The sequence below is a fragment of the Sus scrofa genome, chromosome 10 (assembly GCF_054392235.1).
Source record: "Sus scrofa isolate SSC_HxYL_T2T_F1_AM1 chromosome 10, Sscrofa_HxYL_maternal_Yorkshire_Landrace_v2.0, whole genome shotgun sequence".
Classification (NCBI taxonomy): domain Eukaryota; kingdom Metazoa; phylum Chordata; class Mammalia; order Artiodactyla; family Suidae; genus Sus; species Sus scrofa.
In genome coordinates, this window is record NC_139392.1 from 55,650,345 (window position 1) to 55,669,158 (window position 18,814).

The 18,814-nt window shown below is 45.3% G+C and overlaps 1 protein-coding gene across 6 annotated transcripts in view; it reads left to right on the forward strand.

Moving 5' to 3' along the window:
• The window catches only part of C10H9orf153 (chromosome 10 C9orf153 homolog), a 20,313-nt gene extending 3,484 nt beyond the window's left edge, over positions 1–16,829 (forward strand). Inside the window, exons 1-5 of one of the 6 annotated variants that reach the window (XM_084978768.1) lie at positions 73–236; positions 1,509–1,656; positions 7,895–7,985; positions 8,854–9,340; positions 16,622–16,813. In XM_084978768.1, the coding sequence (XP_084834894.1) occupies positions 215–236; positions 1,509–1,656; positions 7,895–7,985; positions 8,854–9,340; positions 16,622–16,701 (828 nt within the window). In that variant the 5' untranslated portion in view covers positions 73–214 and the 3' untranslated portion in view covers positions 16,702–16,813. 6 annotated transcript variants of the gene reach the window in all.
• The last annotated feature ends 1,985 nt before the right edge of the window (positions 16,830–18,814 follow it).

The window sequence follows — 18,814 nt, forward strand, 5'->3', positions numbered from 1 at the left end:
TTGGTGTCACATAGCTGTTCATGTGACCTTGAGGTTGTCCGTATGTCACAATGAACAGTTACTCATCTACTCAGCTCTTCCTAAGCATTGGCATGTGCCAGGTTCCGGGCTCCGCCCCTGGTCTACAGGGTGAATGAGACCTGCCCTTCTCCCCACCCCCCGCCCAACCCTCACCGCCAGGGTGTACAAATTCACAGAAGAGCCGGCCGCGTAAATGGAGGCTTGTAAGACAAGTGGTAAGTGCAGGGCTTGATCACCCACAGAGCGTAATGAGAGCAGAGAAAAGTGAAAATGAAGCCAGTCTGGGCTTGGCAAGGCAGGGTGGGGTGAGGTGGGAGATGACAGCTGCGTCCACGTCTGTGAATTGGGTCCAGAGACTTGACTTTCCTTCCAGGCAGGGGGCGATAGGAAGCTGGCCCTGCTGGTCAGGGCTGCTCCCGCATGGTCTCCCTCCTCATTTGGGGCCTTCCCCACCAGCAGCCCTATGCTCCCTCCACCTCTGCTTGTCCCACCAAACCCACCTCACCTGCCATCCTTTCTCCCGCTCCCCGAATCCAGCCTTGGGAGTTGCAACCTTGGGAGAGATGAGGCTCTGAACAAGGACAACGTCCAAAAATGCTAGAGTGCTGCTTCTCCCCTTTTCCAGAGCCAGCTCACAGGGACAAGGTGGCCCCTGGGCCAAAACTGAATGGTGGGGAGTTCTTGTGGTGGTGCAGCAGAAACAAATCTGACTAGGAACCATGAGGTTGGAAGTTCGATCCCTGGCCTTGCTCAGCGGGTTAAGGGTCTGGCATTGCCGTGAGCTGTGGTGTAGGTCACAGATACGGGTCAGATCTGGCGTTGCTGTGCCTGTGGTGTAGGCCAGCAGCTGTCGCTCCAATTTGACCCCTAACCTGAGAACTTCCATATGCCACGGGTGTGGCCCTGAGAAAAAAAAACCCGAATGGTGGAAATGAGTGAACCAGCCACCCTGGCTCCCATCCAAAGCCACCAGGTGTTACCTCCTCCTCCTGCCTTAGCTGGCCTGGCAGTTCTCAAGGCCACTGAGCATCGACACAGTGAAGGTCCCGTGCAGGTCCAGGTCCCTGAAGACTATCTGCAGAGCACAGAGGGGTCCGCACAGGCAGTTCCCTTGGATGGACCTGTGCTGATTCTGATCTGCCCACCCTCTCCAACCCCTGCTGCTCCCCACTCAGCATCTTTCCGTCCTTTCCGTTGTACGTGCTGCCCCACATTGCAGGGGGCCAACACATAGGCCAACTGTGGTGTGGGTGGCACACAGGTTAAGGCTGGTGACCCCCAGGCAATCTTTCCAGACCGGCCTCAGGTCCTGTTCAGGACACTTGCCAGCTCCCTGGAAAAGGGGTACAAAAGTGTGCCCGACTACAGCTGCATGGCTTTCCTTTGGCATCAAAGGAGGCAGAGTAGAAAGAGCTGTAGGTGCAGAGATGGGTTGGCACAGTGGGAATTACAAGAGACACCAAGGAAATTTGTCCCTCCTCCTCCAGGTCGCTGTGCAGAACAGTGTCCCTCTCCTCCGGGTTTCCATCTGTGGGAGCCCAGCTCCTCTTTGGGATTCCAGCCTAGAGGCCCAGAGCTGCTCCCTCCACCGAGCAGACCAGAGCAAGCAGAGGGCTCCCCTGGACCCTACACCAGGTACCGACTCCTTCCCATTTCTGAGAACATAGGCATCCTCCGTTCCCTTTCCTGAACCACAGGAGCTGACCCACCACCCCATTCCCTGAGACCCTGTGACACAAGAAACAGCTGTGAGCATCGCAAGGTGCTCATTGCTGTTTTCTTCCTAATGGGCTCGGGGAAGATGGGGGCCGGTTCCTTTGAGGATTGCTCAAAGAGTCACTGCAGTTACCACACAGAGATCTGCTCTCTTGGTTTATTTTCTAGACTTCGTTTTGATGTGGGACCACAGGGCTCCAGCCGTATAATCTTTAAGCATCTATGGGGCCCTTGCTCTGAGGCTCTATTGAGCTTTATGTCACGGACACTGAGACACTGAGATGAATGTTCCAGACCTTGGCCTCCAGGGGGAAGGTGATGGTGGGAGGAAGAGCATATCAGTGGTAGTTGGTGGTAATGGCAGTTAAACAGCAGATGCTCCCAAGAACACTTCCAGGAGCCAGGCTGTCTTGTCAACACCACACGAATTAGCTCATTTAATCCTCACACAAATTTTATTTTATTTTATTTTTGTCTTTTTGTCTTCTCTAGGGCTGCACCCGCAGAATGTGGAGGTTCCCAGGCTAGGGGGTCTTATGGGAGCTGTGGCTGTATTTGCAGCATGTGGAAGTTCCCAGGCTAGGGTTCGAATTGGAGCTCTAGCCACCAGCCTACACCAGAGCCACAGCAGCACAGGATCCAAGCCCTGTCTGCAACCTACACCACAGCTCATAGCAATGCCAGATCCTTAACCCACTGAGTGAGGCTAGGGATCAAACCCACAACCTCGTGGTTCCTAGTGGGAACCACTGAGCCATGACGGGAACTCCCAAATTTTTAAATATTCTGTTCTAGTTCTGTGAAGAATGTCCTTGGTAATTTGATAGGGATTGCATTGGCTCTGTAGATTGCCATGAGCAGTATAGTTAGTTTGACAATATTGATTCTTCCAATCCAAGAGCATGGTATATTTTCCCGTCTGTGTCATCTTTGATTTCTTTCATCAGCATGTATAAGTCTCCGGTCTCTTGAGGTGGGTTTATTCCTAGGTGTTTTATTCTTTTTGGTGCGATGGTAAACGGGATGGTTTCCATATGAGAGGGTCTGGGGCCTTCCCCCGAGAGCTGTCGTCTCTCTTCAAAACTCATCTCAGGAGCTGTTCCTATGACATCCTCTCTTCCCTCTTGGGAGTCCTCTCCTGCTTCCTGGAGCCTCCCCGTCCCTGTGTCTTGTTGGTGGCATTGACAGGCACACTTTGCATCCCTGCATTTCTCAAATACTGCATTTGTTACAAATTGAAGGTTCGTGGCAACCCTGTGTTGTCAGATGATGGTTAACATTTTTTAGCAATAGAGGGTTTTTTTGGTTTTGTTTGTTTTTGCTTTTTAGGCCCACACCTGCGGCATATGGAGGTTCCCAGACTAGGGGTCTAATTGGAGCTACAGCTGCTGGCCACAGCCACAGCCACAGCCACACCAGATCCAGGCCATGTCCACAAACTATACCACAGCTCCGGCAACACCAGGTCCTTAACCCACTGAGCGAGGCCAGGGATCGAACCCACAACTCATGGTTCCTAGTCTTATTCATTTCCATTGCGCCACCACGGGAACTCCAGCAGTAAAGCATTTTTAAATTTAGATATGTACATTTTTTTTGGACCTTGCTATTGCATACCTAATGGACTACAGTATCGTGTAAACATAACTTTTACATATACCGGGGAACCAAAAAGTTCATGTGACTTGCTTTATTGCAACATTTACTTTCTTGCAGTGGTCCAGAACTCAACCCACCATATCTCCGAGGCCTGCCTGTATTATTTTTCATTTTGTTCAGTTGTACTTGTCTTATTTTTCCAGATGAGCGTAGTGGATGAGAGAAATTGTTCTGGAATCATGGCCTTTCTTGTTGGTCTTTCACGTCAGTATTGGGTCTGTGCATATGAAACGTGGGAACGATTGTGGGGTATGAACCACCTGGAGTTGTGAGAATTTTTTTCTTAATTTTTTGTTAAGGTATAGTTGATCTACAGTGTTCTTTAAATTTCTGCTGCACAGCAAAGTGACCCAGTCAATATATATATATACACACATTCTTTTTGCTCATAATGTTTTTCATCATGTTCTCACCCAAGAGACTGGATATAGTTCCCTGTGCTGTACAGTAGGACCCCATTGTTTATCCATTCTAAATGTAACAGTTTGGGAGTTCCCGTCGTGGCTCAGTGGTTAACGACTCCGACTAGGAACCATGAGGTTGCGGGTTTGGTCCCTGGCCTTGCTCAGTGGGTTAATGATCCAGCGTTGCCGTGAGCTGTGGTGTAGGTTGCAGACGCGGCTCGGATCCCACGTTGCTGTGGCTCTGGCGTAGACCAGTGGCTACAGTTCCGATTCGACCCCTAGCCTGGGAACCTCCATATGCCGCAGAAGCGGCCCTAGAAATGGCAAAAAGACAAAAAAAATAAATAAATAAAAATAAAAAATAAAATAAATGTAACAGTTTGCAGAGTTCCTATTGTGGCTCAGCGAAAACGAATCTGACTAGTATCCATGAGGACACAGGTTCAATCCCCACCCTCGCTCAGTGGGTTAAGGATCTGGCGTTGCTGTGGCTGTGGCATAGGCCGGCAACTACAGCTCTAATTGGTCCCCTAGCCTGGGAACCTCCATATGCTGCAGCTGTGACCCTAAAAAGACAAAAAAATAAATAAATGTAACAGTTTGCATCTACCAACCCCAAACTCCCCATCCATCCCACTCCCTCTCCTCTCCCATGTCCATGATCTGTTCTGTTTTGTCTGCTCGTGGAGCCGACTCATGGCTCATGCTTCCCATTTGGATTGTGTTCTAATCTATAGTAGCAAACTGTGTCCTCCTATCAGTTGTGTTATATTCAGTTCATCCTCAGACAACCTGAGCAGAAGGCCTCTAATTATCAGGTGCCCACCTAGGCCAGTCCCTACGCCAGGCAAGTGGCTTCTGTGGGAGGACAGACTCCAAGGTTGACGAATCCAGGGAAAGCAGACAGAAAAGCCATTAGGCTTTTTTTTTTTTAATTTTTAAAATTATAGTCGATTTACAATGTTGTGCCAGTTTCTGCTATACAGCAAAGTGACTCAGACATACATATATAGCTACATTCCATTTCTTTTATTATCTTTCATCATGGTCCATCCCAAGAGATTGGATCTAGTTTCCTGTGCTGCACAGTAGGGCCTTATTACTTATCCATTCTAATTGCAATAGTTTGAGTCTACTAACTGCAACCTCCCCGTCCATGCCACTCCCTCCCCCTCCCCTCCCCTTGACAACCACAGGTCTCTCCAGGTCTGTGAGTCTGTTTCTGTTCCGTAGAGAGGTTCATCTGTGCCATATTTTAGATTTCACATGTAAGTGATGTCACATGGTATTTGTCTTTCTCTTTCTGGCTGACTTCACTTACCCTTAGGCATTTTGATGAGAGCCCAGGCTCGAGCTAATATATCTGTGGGCTCTCACCTGCCTCCCAGGGAGCCTCCCTCATTAGAAGTGTCCACACAGCAGGAACACAGACATCTCTCCCAGAGCCACAGGCCCTTTGGGCTCTCAGAAGAAAAAGCAGTGAAACAGTCATGCCTCATGAATTGGAAATGTAAGGCCATCATGATTTCACAGAAATCCCATTTTGTTCTCAATAACTATCGCTGCTGTCAATGTGGAGCATTCCCTTCAGGACTCCATTAATCAGATGGTCTTACACAATATTCAGTTAGCAAGGTTCATTCTGTTAATGTATTTTTCACACCACTGGCTTCTGTTTATCACACTCGCAATTTTTATAATTATTATTGGGGTATGGTCGACTCAAATTCACTTTTGAAAAAGGATCAGTGGCTCAGAAATAGTCACTGAAGCATAAAATAGTGATGGAAACAGTATATCCTACAGTTCAGAGTAATCTTATGAACACACAAGGTCCCTATGACTCCAGATGATGTAGAAATGTCACTGGGGATTTATTGGCTCAAGCGGATCTGCAGGTGTGATGATTTTACACAAAGTGGTTGAGAATTGAAACTGAGTAGGAAATGCCACAATATGAAGACCTGAAACCTGAATTTGATTAGATCAAGCCCTCCCTGCAAAGTTATAATTCCCTCTTAAAGGGACTACTGAAGCTTTTGAGTCATTCAACAAGCAAGGGCAGTGACGTTCTAATCAACCAATGGAGTTTCTCCAGAAGAAGTAGGAAAAAAAAAATGTTTTCCAGGACAAAATTAATTAGTTTTTATACACAGGGTAATTGTTATTCAAAGTTTTACTTATTAGAGAGTTCCCGTTGTGGCTCAGTGGTTAACGAATCTGACTAGGAACCATGAGGTTGTGGGTTCAATCCCTGGCTTCGCTCAGTGGGTTCAACATCTGGTGTTGCTGTGAGCTGTGGTGTAGGTTGTAGGTGCGGCTCAGATCCCGTGTTGCTGTGGCTGTGGTGTAGGCCGGCGGCTACAACTCCAATTAGACCCCTAGCCTGGGAACCTCCATATGCCTCGGTATGGCCCTGGAAAAGACAAAAAAAAAAAAAAACAAAGTTTTACTTACTGAAGTGAAAACAGGCACATGTTACATTATTGTTACAAACCTTGTGGAGTTCCCTGGTGGCTTAGTAGGTTAAGGACCTGGCATTGTCACTGCTGTAGCTCATGTCTCTTGCTGTGGCTTGGGTCCCATCTCTGGCCCAGGAGCTTCCTTATGCCATGGAAGTGGCTGGAAAAAAAGAATCTCATAAACCTACCAGTTAGTCACATATGCTGTGCTCAGAGAGAAACAAACGGAGCTATTGACAAAAGAGTTTTAACAAAGCTCTTATTGTAAAATGCTAACAGTATATACCATGTGGCAAAGCATTTCCAGTTGCAGATGTGAGCTGTTGATATATGTGTTGTATAGACACACCAAGAAGAAAGCCACAGAGAGGCTTTGTTCCCTTTGTCACTGAAAACTCAGGTAAAAGTCATTGCAGCAGGTGGGCCATTGACTGAAATAGATGCTCAGGTGTCCACACCAAAGGAACACCTCCTGAGGGGAGCAGCTGCTCCTGGAAGGCTATTGCTCTGGGGATAAAGGAGCTTTTGAAAGAAATATATTTATTCACATATTAATAGTAGAGATTTCAAAGGAGTCAGTTCCAGCTCTTAACGAGATGTCTTTGGGAGTTCCCGTCGTGGCTCAGTGGTTAACGAATCCAACTAGGAACCATGAGGTTGCGGGTTCGACCCCTGACCTTGCTCAGTGGGTTAAGGATCCGACGTGGCCGTGAGCTGTGGTGTAGGTCGCAGACATGGCTTGGATCCCGCGTTGCTGTGGCTCTGGCGTAGGCCGGTGGCTACAGCTCCAATTCGACCCCTAGCCTGGGAACCTCCATATGCCGAGGGTGCGGCCCCAGAAAAGGCAAAAAGACATAAATACATAAATAAATAGCGTTAAAAAAAAAAAAAAAGCAAGATGTCTTTGAACCAGTATTCTTTTAAATAAATTTTATCGGAGTATAGATGACTGACGAAGTTGTGTTAATTTCAGCAAAGTAAACCAGTTACACATACACATACAGCCATTCCTTTTCAAATCCTTTTCCCATATAGGTTATTCCACAGCATCAAGTAGGTTACCCTGGGCTATACAGTAGCCCCTTGTTATCTATCCAGTTTCTATAAAGGAGTCTGCATATAGCAATCCCCATCCCCTGATTCATCCCTACACCCCCCACCCCCAGATTCTTTGAACTAGTATGAAATGCCTGAACATAAATGTCATGTAAGAACTTGAGGTGCTCCGGAAAAAAAATAGGTGGTTGAAATGTGATTAATTTGACTGACTTAGAGTAAGGAGAAAATGTTTTTTTGTTTGTTTGTTTTGCTTTTTAGGGCTACACCCGCAACATATGGAGGGTCCCAGGCTAGGGGTCAAATCAGAGCTGCAGCTGCCAGCCTGCACCACAGCCAGAGCAACGCTGGATCCTTAACCCACTGAGCAAGGCCAGGGATCGAACCCGCAACCTCATGGTTCCTAGTTGGATTCGTTTCTACTGCGCCACAACGGGAACTTCAAGAAAATTTTAATGGTATAAAATTTAAAAAGTGTCTTGCAAAGTTCTGAAAAATTTAATGTGTTACCATCTCTTTTGTATTTTATCTGATTTTTGATCTTTGATTGAGTCTTCCCTTATTTTGATCTTTCAGGGGTCGAAGAACACAATCCAGCACTATGCTCCTCAGTGGAGACAGGAATCCAAGCAAAGGTGATGTGGCCGCAGAGCCTCTTATGTGCTCGGTATGTACTTAGAATACAGGAAACTTTACATTCAAGAATTGTACAGGGAGTTCCCGTCATGGCTCAGTGGTTAACGAATCTGACTAAGAACCATGAGGTTGCGGGTTTGATCCCTGGCCTTGCTCAGTGGGTTAAGGATCCGGCGTTGCCATGAGCTGTGGTGTAGGTGTAGGTCGCAGACACGGCTCAAATCCCGCGTTGCTGTGGCTCTAGCGTAGGCCGGCGGCTACAGCTCCAATTCAACCCCTAGCCTGGGAACCTCCACATGCCATGGGAGTGGCCCTAGAAAAGGCAAAAAGACAAAAAAAAAAAAAAAAAAAAAAAGATTTGAGAAGCCAAATCTAATGGACTCCTTTTATAATGTAGGATTGAATGATGTACCAAAACAATACCCTTTTGGGAGTTCCCATCGTGGCTCAGCAGTAATGAACCCGACTAGTGTCCATAAGGATGTGGGTTCGATCCCTGGCCTTGCTCAGTGGGTCAAGGATCAGGTGTTGCCGTGAGCTGAGGTATAGGTCACAGATGTGGCTGAGATCCCAAGTTGACAAGTGGCTTTGGTGTAGGCCAGTGGCTACAGCTCTGATTCAGTTCCTAGCCTGGGAACCTCCATATGCCGCATGTGCAGCCCTAAAAAGACGAAAAGTAATAATAATAATAATTCCCTTTGGAATGAAGCTGAGATTCAACGCTGTGGTATCTATTCCACATTGCCATGGTGGATTTAATTTAGTCAGGCAAAGATAACTTCCAAATACAGATGCTTATGTTTGTGAGGTTGTTGTCCTCTTTGTTCTAGGATTGGTCTGCCAGGTGATTACCTTTTCATCAGTCTCATGACTTCCTTTTTTTTTTTTTTCTTCCACAGCTGCCAGAATTATACGCCTTTGTTCAGAATTTTAGCAAGGAGAACACGAAACTGAATCGCCTGAACGCTCACTCTATTTCACCCAGCGAAGCGCAGAAAATATTCAGCCAAAACCTGAATGCATTGGGAGAAGCCGATGTGAGAGAAGATGATTCGCAGCCTCTTCTCACGTGCAAGGTGGTGAGAAAGGACGAGAGGCCAGAATCTATGACCGAACTCCTTCACCGCAGCTTACTGAGCAGCCCCCTCTATCCACTGGAGAGACTCAGCAGGTCCCAGCGGAGAATCTCTCAGCATGGGATCCCCCCTCCCAGTTACACGTTTCCTTATGAGATTCTCATCAGTTCCTCCACAGGGAGCCCAGCAGCCGATGCCAAGAAGGAAGTTCAAGGCATCAGAATCTTATGCAGGTTGGGCATTCCTGCAGTCTCACCGGAAAAGTTCATCTTTGAAGATAGGATTTCTAAATACATATTAGTTGATCCAGGTAATTGAAACAGATGAGGCCGTGAGGGAGAAAAGGAGTGGAATCTGACTGCAGAATTTCCCTGGGTTCCTAGAGTCCTTAACCCACGGTAAGCTCGCAGCTCTGAGGTCCAGGGCTGATTCGCTTGCTGGCCACAGTCACAGTGGGAAGTAAGAAGAGAGAATCGAACGTTTGAGGGCCAAAGCTCAGGTTCATCCCTGGAAAGGGTTGATTATTTCGATTTGGCACTTAAACACTTCTAGAAGTGAGCCAGTTAAACATGGACTTGAAAGCCCACATCACTATGTGTTTCTAGTTTCATGAAGTTACTCAGGTATTTAGTGAATAATGGGTTGCATCTTGGATTTGCTGCAATCGCAGGTTCCTTAACATATCTTTTAAAGAAATGTTATCCTTTCATTATTATCACAACTCTGTAAGGGCTGTCAACAGAGGTCACAAACAACAGAAGGAAACGTATATCTAATTCTTTATTTATTTTACAAATTTTCTTTTTTTTAAGGGAGAGTATGTGGGACTCTGAGTGAGGAGGTGACAGGGAGCTCTGAGAGGGGGAGTGACAGGGAGCTGCAGGTCAGGGAAGGTTAGAAGAGTTGTGAATGCGGAGTGAAGGGTGAGGCAGCTCTAAACAGAGGAACTCTGAATGAGCCATGTCTGATTTTCTAATGTGGATGTAGCCTTCAAGGCCAGAGACCATGTAGACAACATTATTTGAGACCCTCTAAAGTAGGTTCTTAACTCAAGATCAGCAAATATTTTGTTACCAGCATTTTTTCCGTAAAAGTAGTGCCTGAAGGAACATATTTAAAGCAATAGATTGCTTACTCTGGTCATATTTGGTCCAAGATGCTGTAAGAAACTTAGCTGTAATTCCCTACATCGATGTCTTAACGATGCCTATTCGGGTCTAAATTCTCTTAAGAGAGTCACACTTTGTGGATTTTGGAGCCCAGGCAGAAGTGTAAATTAGGAATTATAGCAATGTTCTAGATAATCCTCAAAAGTACATAAGTAAATCTGGGGACAGAGAGGAAAAAAGCTAGAAACTGTTGGTAACCAATAAGAACTGGCAAGGAGTTCTCATCATGGCTCAGCGGAAACGCATCCAACTAGTATCCTTGAGGACGCAGGTTCGATCCCTGGCCTCGCTCAGTGGGTTAGGGATCTGGCGTTGCTATGAGCTGTGGTGTAGGTTGCAGACACGTCTTGGATCCGGCATTGCTGTGGCTCTGGTGTAGGCTGGCAGCTGTAGCTCCAATTCCACCCGTAGCCTGGAAACCTCCATATGCCTCGGGTGGGGCCCTAAAAAAAAATGCTGAAGGCTTTGGATATTTGTTATGTCTGGAGCATGTATGGCTTTGCTACCCACAGGGGCCAGATTGTCTCTTCCTCCTAATGCCTGAATGGCCTTCTGTCTGCCTCAGTGATGCAGGTCTCTCTTATGCCCTTTCAGACTCTTCGTCAAAGTCTCTCCTTTGCCTCCACGAGCTCATCTCCTGAGATCTTAGAGGTAGACATGTCCTATTTATGGAGTATGCCTGAGAACCAGATGGGCATCCCTATGAGGAATATCCAGGAATTCCTTAGATTTGACTGCAACACTTCCTCTTTTACTGTCCTATATTGCCTATTATTATTATTATTGTGTCAGCCAGCCAGTCCCTAAAGGATTCTCAGTTCAAGAGAACTCCAGGACTCCCCATATACCAAAGAATATTATAGAACATATCCGACTCCACCAAGCAAGCTGCTCTTGCTCAGGCTAAATTCTGTAGGACCACAAAGGTCAGACGTGTGTTTGACCAAAAATGGCAGAAAAACCAAAGAAAGCTCCTTTTTATTTTTCCACCTGGATGCAGATAAGGGCAAGAACCATTGTTTGTTTTTTGCTTTTTGGTTGTTTTTTCTTTTGTGTTTTTGTATTTTTCTAGGGTCGAACCCACGGCATATGGAGGTTCACAAGCTAGGGGTCTAATTGGAGCTATGGCCACCCACTTACACCACAGTCACGGCAACGCAGGATCTGAGCCGCGTCTGCAACCCACACCACAGCTCACAGCAACACCAGATCCCCAACCCACTGAGCGAGGCCAGGGATCGAACCTGCAACCTCATGGTTCCTAGTCGGATTTATTAACCACTGAGCCACGACGGGAACTCCAAGAGCCATGGTTTTTGATGTGGTCCAGACCCTGTGCTCCCTCATCTTTTTGTGTGTGGCCTTTGTCTTCATGGCCTTTGTCTTCCTTACCTCCTGGTGCTTCCACAATTCCAGAGAGGAAGAGGGGTCAGGAGAAAGGACCACATTGGCTCCTTCTGTTCTCTTTTAATAGGGAAGCAAAGCTTCCTTAGAAAATCCCTCCTTGGGTGGCTTCTTCCCACATCTTCTTGGCCAGAATCGTATCCAGTAGCCACCCCTTCCTGCAAGGAGGGCAGTGACTAGAGATCCTAGCTTCCCACCCTTGGAGGAAAGGAAGGTGGAAAAGGATTATAATCAGTGTGGAGTGAACCAAGCTGTAGTCTCTACCATAGATCACAACACAAAGTTCTTCACTAGTCAGAATTAACTCATTAACTCTATGGCCTTCCTTACCAGGGAGCCCTTGCCTTCCTTTTATCACCAGTTCTTGCTGTGTCAGGCCTGCCACGATCTCATCAAACTCCCTGAAACTTGGCAGCTGGGCCCTAGGGACATACTCTTGAACACCATGGCCAGGTATGAACTCAAGGAACTGTTCCTGGTCGCATTCACCTACTTCAGGTGTGCGCAGAATATTTGTAAGTGTATACATATGACTTCCTACCAGGTCGACCAAGAGAAACCCAAGCCCATCCTTGGGATGGAAGCCTACGTGGGGCAGGGGCAGTGTCTTTGCCATGGGTTACCTGCTCAACTATCACCCCACAGGAAGGATGGTAACGTCGCCCATGAGAAGTAGACCAGGCCTCCTGCTTGTTTGCTGTACACATTTTTCTCCTTATACTCATCTTGGTTCTTTAGCCTCTGCTTTTCCACTTGACCCTCTGCCTTAGGCCTTGCTTTTTTTGTTTTTTTGTTTTTGTTCACAATTTATTTAGCTATGAAAAACTGAAGAGAAGGGAAAGAGAAATGACTGCTGAGTAGGGGGATTTTTCTCATGGCTCACTGGCTCCTTGGAGGGGTTACATTACGAAGGAGACCCCAAGTTGGTAGGTCCTGAAAGTGTAGGGAAAACAGCCAAATTCTAGCTAAACTATTGCCCTTTTATACTTAGGGCTTACACTAGCATCTTGGAAGAAAGTACACTGGCAATTTATGCACTTCTGATCAGTCTTCCTCCTTGTTTTAACCACTCATTAAGATCCTTTTCTACTCCCTGTAGATGACCCCAGTGTCCTAAAGATCTCTCCATTTGCACCATATACCTCTACCTGGAATGGCCTTGCAGGGTCCACTCCAGCCCCATTCGCTAGACCCACTCAGTTTCCTATTTGGAGGATGGCTTTAGATGAGATGAACACTATAGGTTCCCCCTTAGCTTACAAAGCTCCAAAAATAGATTTCTTTGGAATATTCAGAAACACAAGGGAGGATACTTGAGTTCATCAAAGGTTTATTCTTTCCCTGAAGCATCTCTAAATAACTTAAGGTTAAATAAGGCCACTATGTGATTCTTTGAAAATATGATTCTTTTCAGAAAAACAATTCCTGGATCTAAGAGATCTGGAATGGAAATATTACAAGGGGATTGTGAAGTGGAAGCACATCTTTCCAGAATCATTTATAAACATAGAATACGACAGTGAGAAGAGATTTGTAGTGAGCCAGCAGATGCCTCGTGTTATTTCTCCCCCTCTGGTTGATAAGTCTTTGGTCATTTATTCTCAGGTTAATTATCCAAAATAGTAACTTCTTAAATGGAACATGACATTTATTAAAACATCTTGGTTATAGATCTTCATTTTGAGAGCACTGAATTTGTACATGAAAAGTAAAAAAACAATGGCACCTTAATCAGGCATAAAAAAGAACATAATCCATTTGTAGCAATATGGATGGGACTGGAGACTTTCATACTAAGTGAAGTCAGTCAGAAAAAGAAAGACAAATACCCTGTGATATTGCTTATATCTGGAATCTAATATGTGGCACAAATGAACCTTTCCACAGAAAAGAAACAAACTCATGGACCTGGAGAACAGCCTTGTGGTTGCCAAGGGGGAGGGGCAGGGAGTGGGATGGACTGGGAGTTTGGAGTTAGTAGATGCAAACTATTGCATTTGGAGCGGATAAGCAACGTTATCCTGGTATAAAGCACAGGGAACTATATCTAGTCACTTGGGAAGGAACATGATGGAGGATAATGTGAAAAAAAGAATGTATGTATATATGTATGACTGGGTCACTTTGCTGTGCAGCAGAAATTGACAGAACACTATAAATCAACTATAATGGAAAAAATAAAAATCTTAACAAAAAAAAGTGGCACCATGGAAAACAGGAAATAAATCTATACAAATATACATGTAAGTTCCCATATTAAACCATTATAACAGAGTAAAAGATCCAAATTGATCTGCTAATATGACTTGGTTTAGACCAGTGAAACCACATCTGAACAAAGGCAGAGGCAAATCAAGATTACATGAAAAGAAAGGGTGCCTATGAAGGAGAATTCTCAGCAAGAATTGCTCTGAAAAATATTTTAAGCATATGAAGAAGTCCATTATCATAAAATAGTAGGTAGATCCAACAGATGGAAGAACTGACACCTGAGGATATAGAGATCATTATAAAACTGTTCACTGCTCAAAGTAGTGAGCAAGAAAGGACCACTTATGAAACAAGAACAAGTACAAGATTGGAAAAAGAACTAATTGGAATAAAAAATATAGTCTTTGAAAATAATAATAACCCTCAATAAATTACCTCATGTATACTAGATATATCTGAAGAGAGATTAATGGGTTGAAGAGAGATTAATGGGTTGGAAGATATCACAAAAAGAAACTTCTTGATCATAGCACAGTAAGATAAAGGAGGAAATTATTCAAGAAGTTAAAGGTAATGGAGCATAGAATAAGAAGCTCAGAATGTAAGTTGCTGAAGAAAATAAGGAGAATGGAAAAGAAATGAGGTTTAAAAATAAAATGATGGATAATTTTCCAGGGATAAAGAAACACAAGAAACCATGAATTGAAAAATCTCACTAAGGAGAAAAAAATAATTTAATTTTAAGAAAAATCTCGCTGACTGATTAGCAAGAAAATATAATCACAGATGTCAGAAGGTGATGGTGTCATAGACGCAAAATACCAAGGGAAAATAATTGTCAATCTGAAATTAGCTAAGCAGCCAAACTCTTTTCTTTTTTTTTTTTTTTTTTTTTTTTTTTTTTTGGTCTTTTTAGGGCCACACCTGTGGCATATGTTCCTGGGCTAGGGGTCGAATCAGAGCTACAGCCCCCGGCCTACACCACAGCCACAGCAACACCAGATCTGAACCGTTTCCATGACCTACACCACAGCTCACAGCAACGCTGGATCCTTAACCCACTGAGTGAGGCCAGGGATCAAATCCACGTCCTCATGGATATTAGTCGGGTTTATTACCGCTGAGCCACGTCGGAAACTCCCAAACTCTATTTACTTATTTGTTTATCTTTTTCGGCCACACCTTTTATGGAAGTTCCCCCGGCCAGGGATTGCATCTGAGCTGCAGCTGTGACCTATGCCACAGCTGTGGCAATTCTGGGTCCTTAACCCACTGTACTAGGCCAGGAATTCAACCAGCAACACCACAGAAATAAGCTGTAACCATTTGTTTACCATAGCAGGAACTCCCAGCCAAATTCTCTTTAAAGAATAGGGGTAAAATAAATACATATTAAAACATATAAGAGCCAAAACTGTTCACCACCCACAATCTCTTACTGAAAAATTCCTAGTGAAGTATGTACTTTAGCAAAAACTCGGAATGCCAGAAATAAGGATGAGCAAATAAAGTATTAAGAATGCATGTGATATAAGTATATAGATATTAAAATATATTTCCGGAGTTCCCATCGTGGCTCAGCGGTTAACGAATCTAACTAGCATCCATGAGGACGCAGGTTCAGTATCTGGCCTCGCTCAGTGGGTTAAGGATTTGGGGTTGCCGTGGGCTGTGGTGTAGGCCACAGATGCAGCTTGGATCCTGTGTTGCTGTGGCTGTGGCGTAGGCTGGCAGCTACAGCTCCAGTTCATCCCCTAGCCTGGGAACCTCCGTATGCCATGGGTGTGGCCCTAAAGAGAAAGAGTATATATTTATTATTCCCATATTATGTTTATTCATAAAATATTTAAAATTCATACACGTACGATTTTATGCATAATGAACCTGCACATACTCATCATCTAGATTCAATATTAAGATTTTATTAGACTTATCTCATCTGTTCCTTTTGTTGTGCTTGCTATTTCTGCTGCTGCTTTTTTCTTTTTTCTTTTTTTTAGGGCCGCACCTGAGGCATATGGAAGTTCCCAGGCTAAAGGTTGAATCAGAGCTGCAGCTGCTGTCCTATACCACACCGCACAGCCCCAGCAACACGGTATCCTCAACCCCACTGAGCAAGGCCAGGGATCAAACCTGCATTCTCATGGATACTAGTCGGGTTCATAAGCTGCTGGAGCACAGCAGAAACTCCTAGAGCTGAATCTTTTACTGCAGATCTACTCTCCTGTTTGAGAGAGGAGGTTGGATGCTGAAGGTCACAAAAAATTCAACAGGTTCAAGTGTGGTACCTGAACTCTAATAACTTTACTTTGCGTTCCTGGTGCATTTATTGTTTATAGGACACTGTCAGTAAATTGTTGCAATATGCATTTACGTTTATGACTTTATAAATATTGTGAAGGTTGTGATGATAATTGAAAGGCATATTGCCAAATCTTATGCACGTACTGATGAGCAATGTTGAAATATGTCAGTTTTGTTTGAAGGGCAGAAAAATGACAAATTAACTTTGTGATTCCCAAGGCTTTTATCTCTAAAGTGGACACGTATCTAGAGGTATCAAATAAAATAAGATTCCAAATACGGAAGGACAGTCCCCGATCTGTGACAGCTACTTAATCTACAATAAAATGTAAGAACTAGGTAACATATAAAGCTCACCTCCAAGAAAATAAGTCACAAACTGAACACAGCCTTTTCCTCTAGACTAGATCCTACGCACACACATACAGCGTCAGTTTCAAAATGATTTTATTTTATTTATTTATTTATTCATTCATTCATTTTTGTCTTTTTGCCTTTTCTAGGGCCGCTCCCACAGCGTACGGAGGTTCCCAGGCTGCCAAGACCAACTCAGCAGGATGGGGCTGAAGAACGGGTGCTGTGAAACTTAAGGGAAAAAGTTGACGTAAAACAAGACAGAGACATTTATCTTAAGTAAAGGTGGGAACCAGGGGACTCAAGGTCTCAGGGACCAAGAGCACCGCCTTAAGAAACCACACTGCTTTTATTGTGTTTTTTTAGGATTATGTCACGTGAGAAGGGGGTTGTAGGTGCAGAATATAGGTTTTTTTAAGTTATTTGAAAAGTCACATAGCTGGCTGCTGATTAAGCTTTTACTCTGACCCTTAGGCATTTAACAATCATTAGCATTTGAGGAAGCTTGGCATCAGCTATCTATGTATAGCATCTAGAGAATCACCATTGCGCTTCTGCAGAGGCAGCAACCTGGAGAGCCTAGGTTTGCACCTCGGTTCTTCTTTGCTAATGCATATCCAGCTAACGACCCCTCGTAAACCCTTTGGGGCCATGGGGCTCCTCTTATATCCTTAAGAGGACGTATCATGCTGTGCAAACAGCGTGCCAATCTGCATAGGTCCTGCGTGCCTAGACCAACGCATTAAGTCTTCATTCAGGGGACCCTATGAATAACATACCTTTAGGTCTTTGTTCTTAAGCTTAAGTCATTCACTGTCACTGACTATTTTTCAAGCAGGAAGATGGGGTAAAGTAAAGCAGGACAATTTAGTTTTCAGCAAAGAGGTAAGAAAATATTGTAGAAACATGTCTCATGACACCAGGCTAGGGATCTAATCAGAGCTGTAGCTGCCAGCCTACACCACACTACGGCAACACGGGATCCCAGCTGTGTCTGAACCTACATCACACAGCTCATGGCAACGCCGGATCCTTAACCCACTGAGCAAGGCCAGGGATTGAACCCGCAACCTCCTCGTTCCTAGTTGGATTCGTTAAGCACTGAGCCATGACAGGAACTCCTCAAAATCATTTTAGAAGCAACTTGGAGGAGTTCCTGTTGTTGGTTCAGTGGGTTAAGAACCTGACTAGTATCCATGAGGATGTGGGTTCAGTCCCTGGCCTCCTTCGGGTTAAGGATCCTATGTTGCCATGAGCTATAGTGTAGGTCACAGATGTGGATCAGATCCTGCATTGCTGTGGCTATGGTATAGGCTGGCAGCTGCAGCTCCAATTTGACCCCTAGCCTGGGAACTGCCATAGGCCACAGGTGTGGCCCTAAAAAGACAAAGAATGAAAAGGGAGGGAGCCAGAGAGAGAAAGAAGGAAGGAAGGCAAGAGAGACTTGGAAAACCGCCCTGCCTCACCCATGGATGGGTTCCCTAGCCTCAAAGGTTGCAAGTCCAGTGGGGAACTGACCCAGTCACACCAACTTCACAGCCCTGCAGGCGCTCCAGGGCCCCATTAAAACTTGCAGACAAGCTGGCAGCCAGGCCAGATCCACGGGCCCCTCCCACATCTCCAAGGAGTCAAGTTAACATTGGTTGCTATGGAGACAGCCAGTGTTCTTCATGAATGAGAGCTGTTCTGCCCAGAGAAACCCTGCCAGCGTCTAGGGGCCCAGCTGGCTCCCAACAAAGGCACACACTGCCAGGGAGGGGGCTCAGAGGCAGAAGAGGCCCAGCCTTCATTGCCAGGTCAATGCGAGCTCTGCTGTAGAAAACGCCACTCACAAGCCTGCTTTCCCTCCTCCCCACCCCCAGCCCACACATGTCTGGATCGTTAAAATGACCATGAATGAGGACGACTGGCTTTTCTGGTCTTTTGGTGGCTGCACACACTGATTTTTCCACAACTTTCAAAATCCTTTCAGAAGAGTGTTGTGAAGGAAATTCTAGAAGACAAACAATAGATTAAACCCCCCAAAAAGAGAAGTGTTAGCACAGCCCTCAGCAGCCTGTCAAGTGTGCCGCGTTTCTTGTTTTTTGTTTGTTTGTCTTTTTGCCTTTTCTGGGGCTGCTCCCGTGGCATATGGAGGTTCCCAGGCTAGGGGTCCAATCGGAGCTACAGCTGCCAGCCTATGCCACAGCCACAGCAACACGGGATCCGAGCCACATCTGCGACCTACACCACAGCTCATGGCAATGCCAGATCCTTAACCCACTGAGCAAGGCCAAGGATCGAACCCACAACCTCATGGTTCCTAGTCGGATTCGTTGACCACTGAGCCAGGACGGGAACTT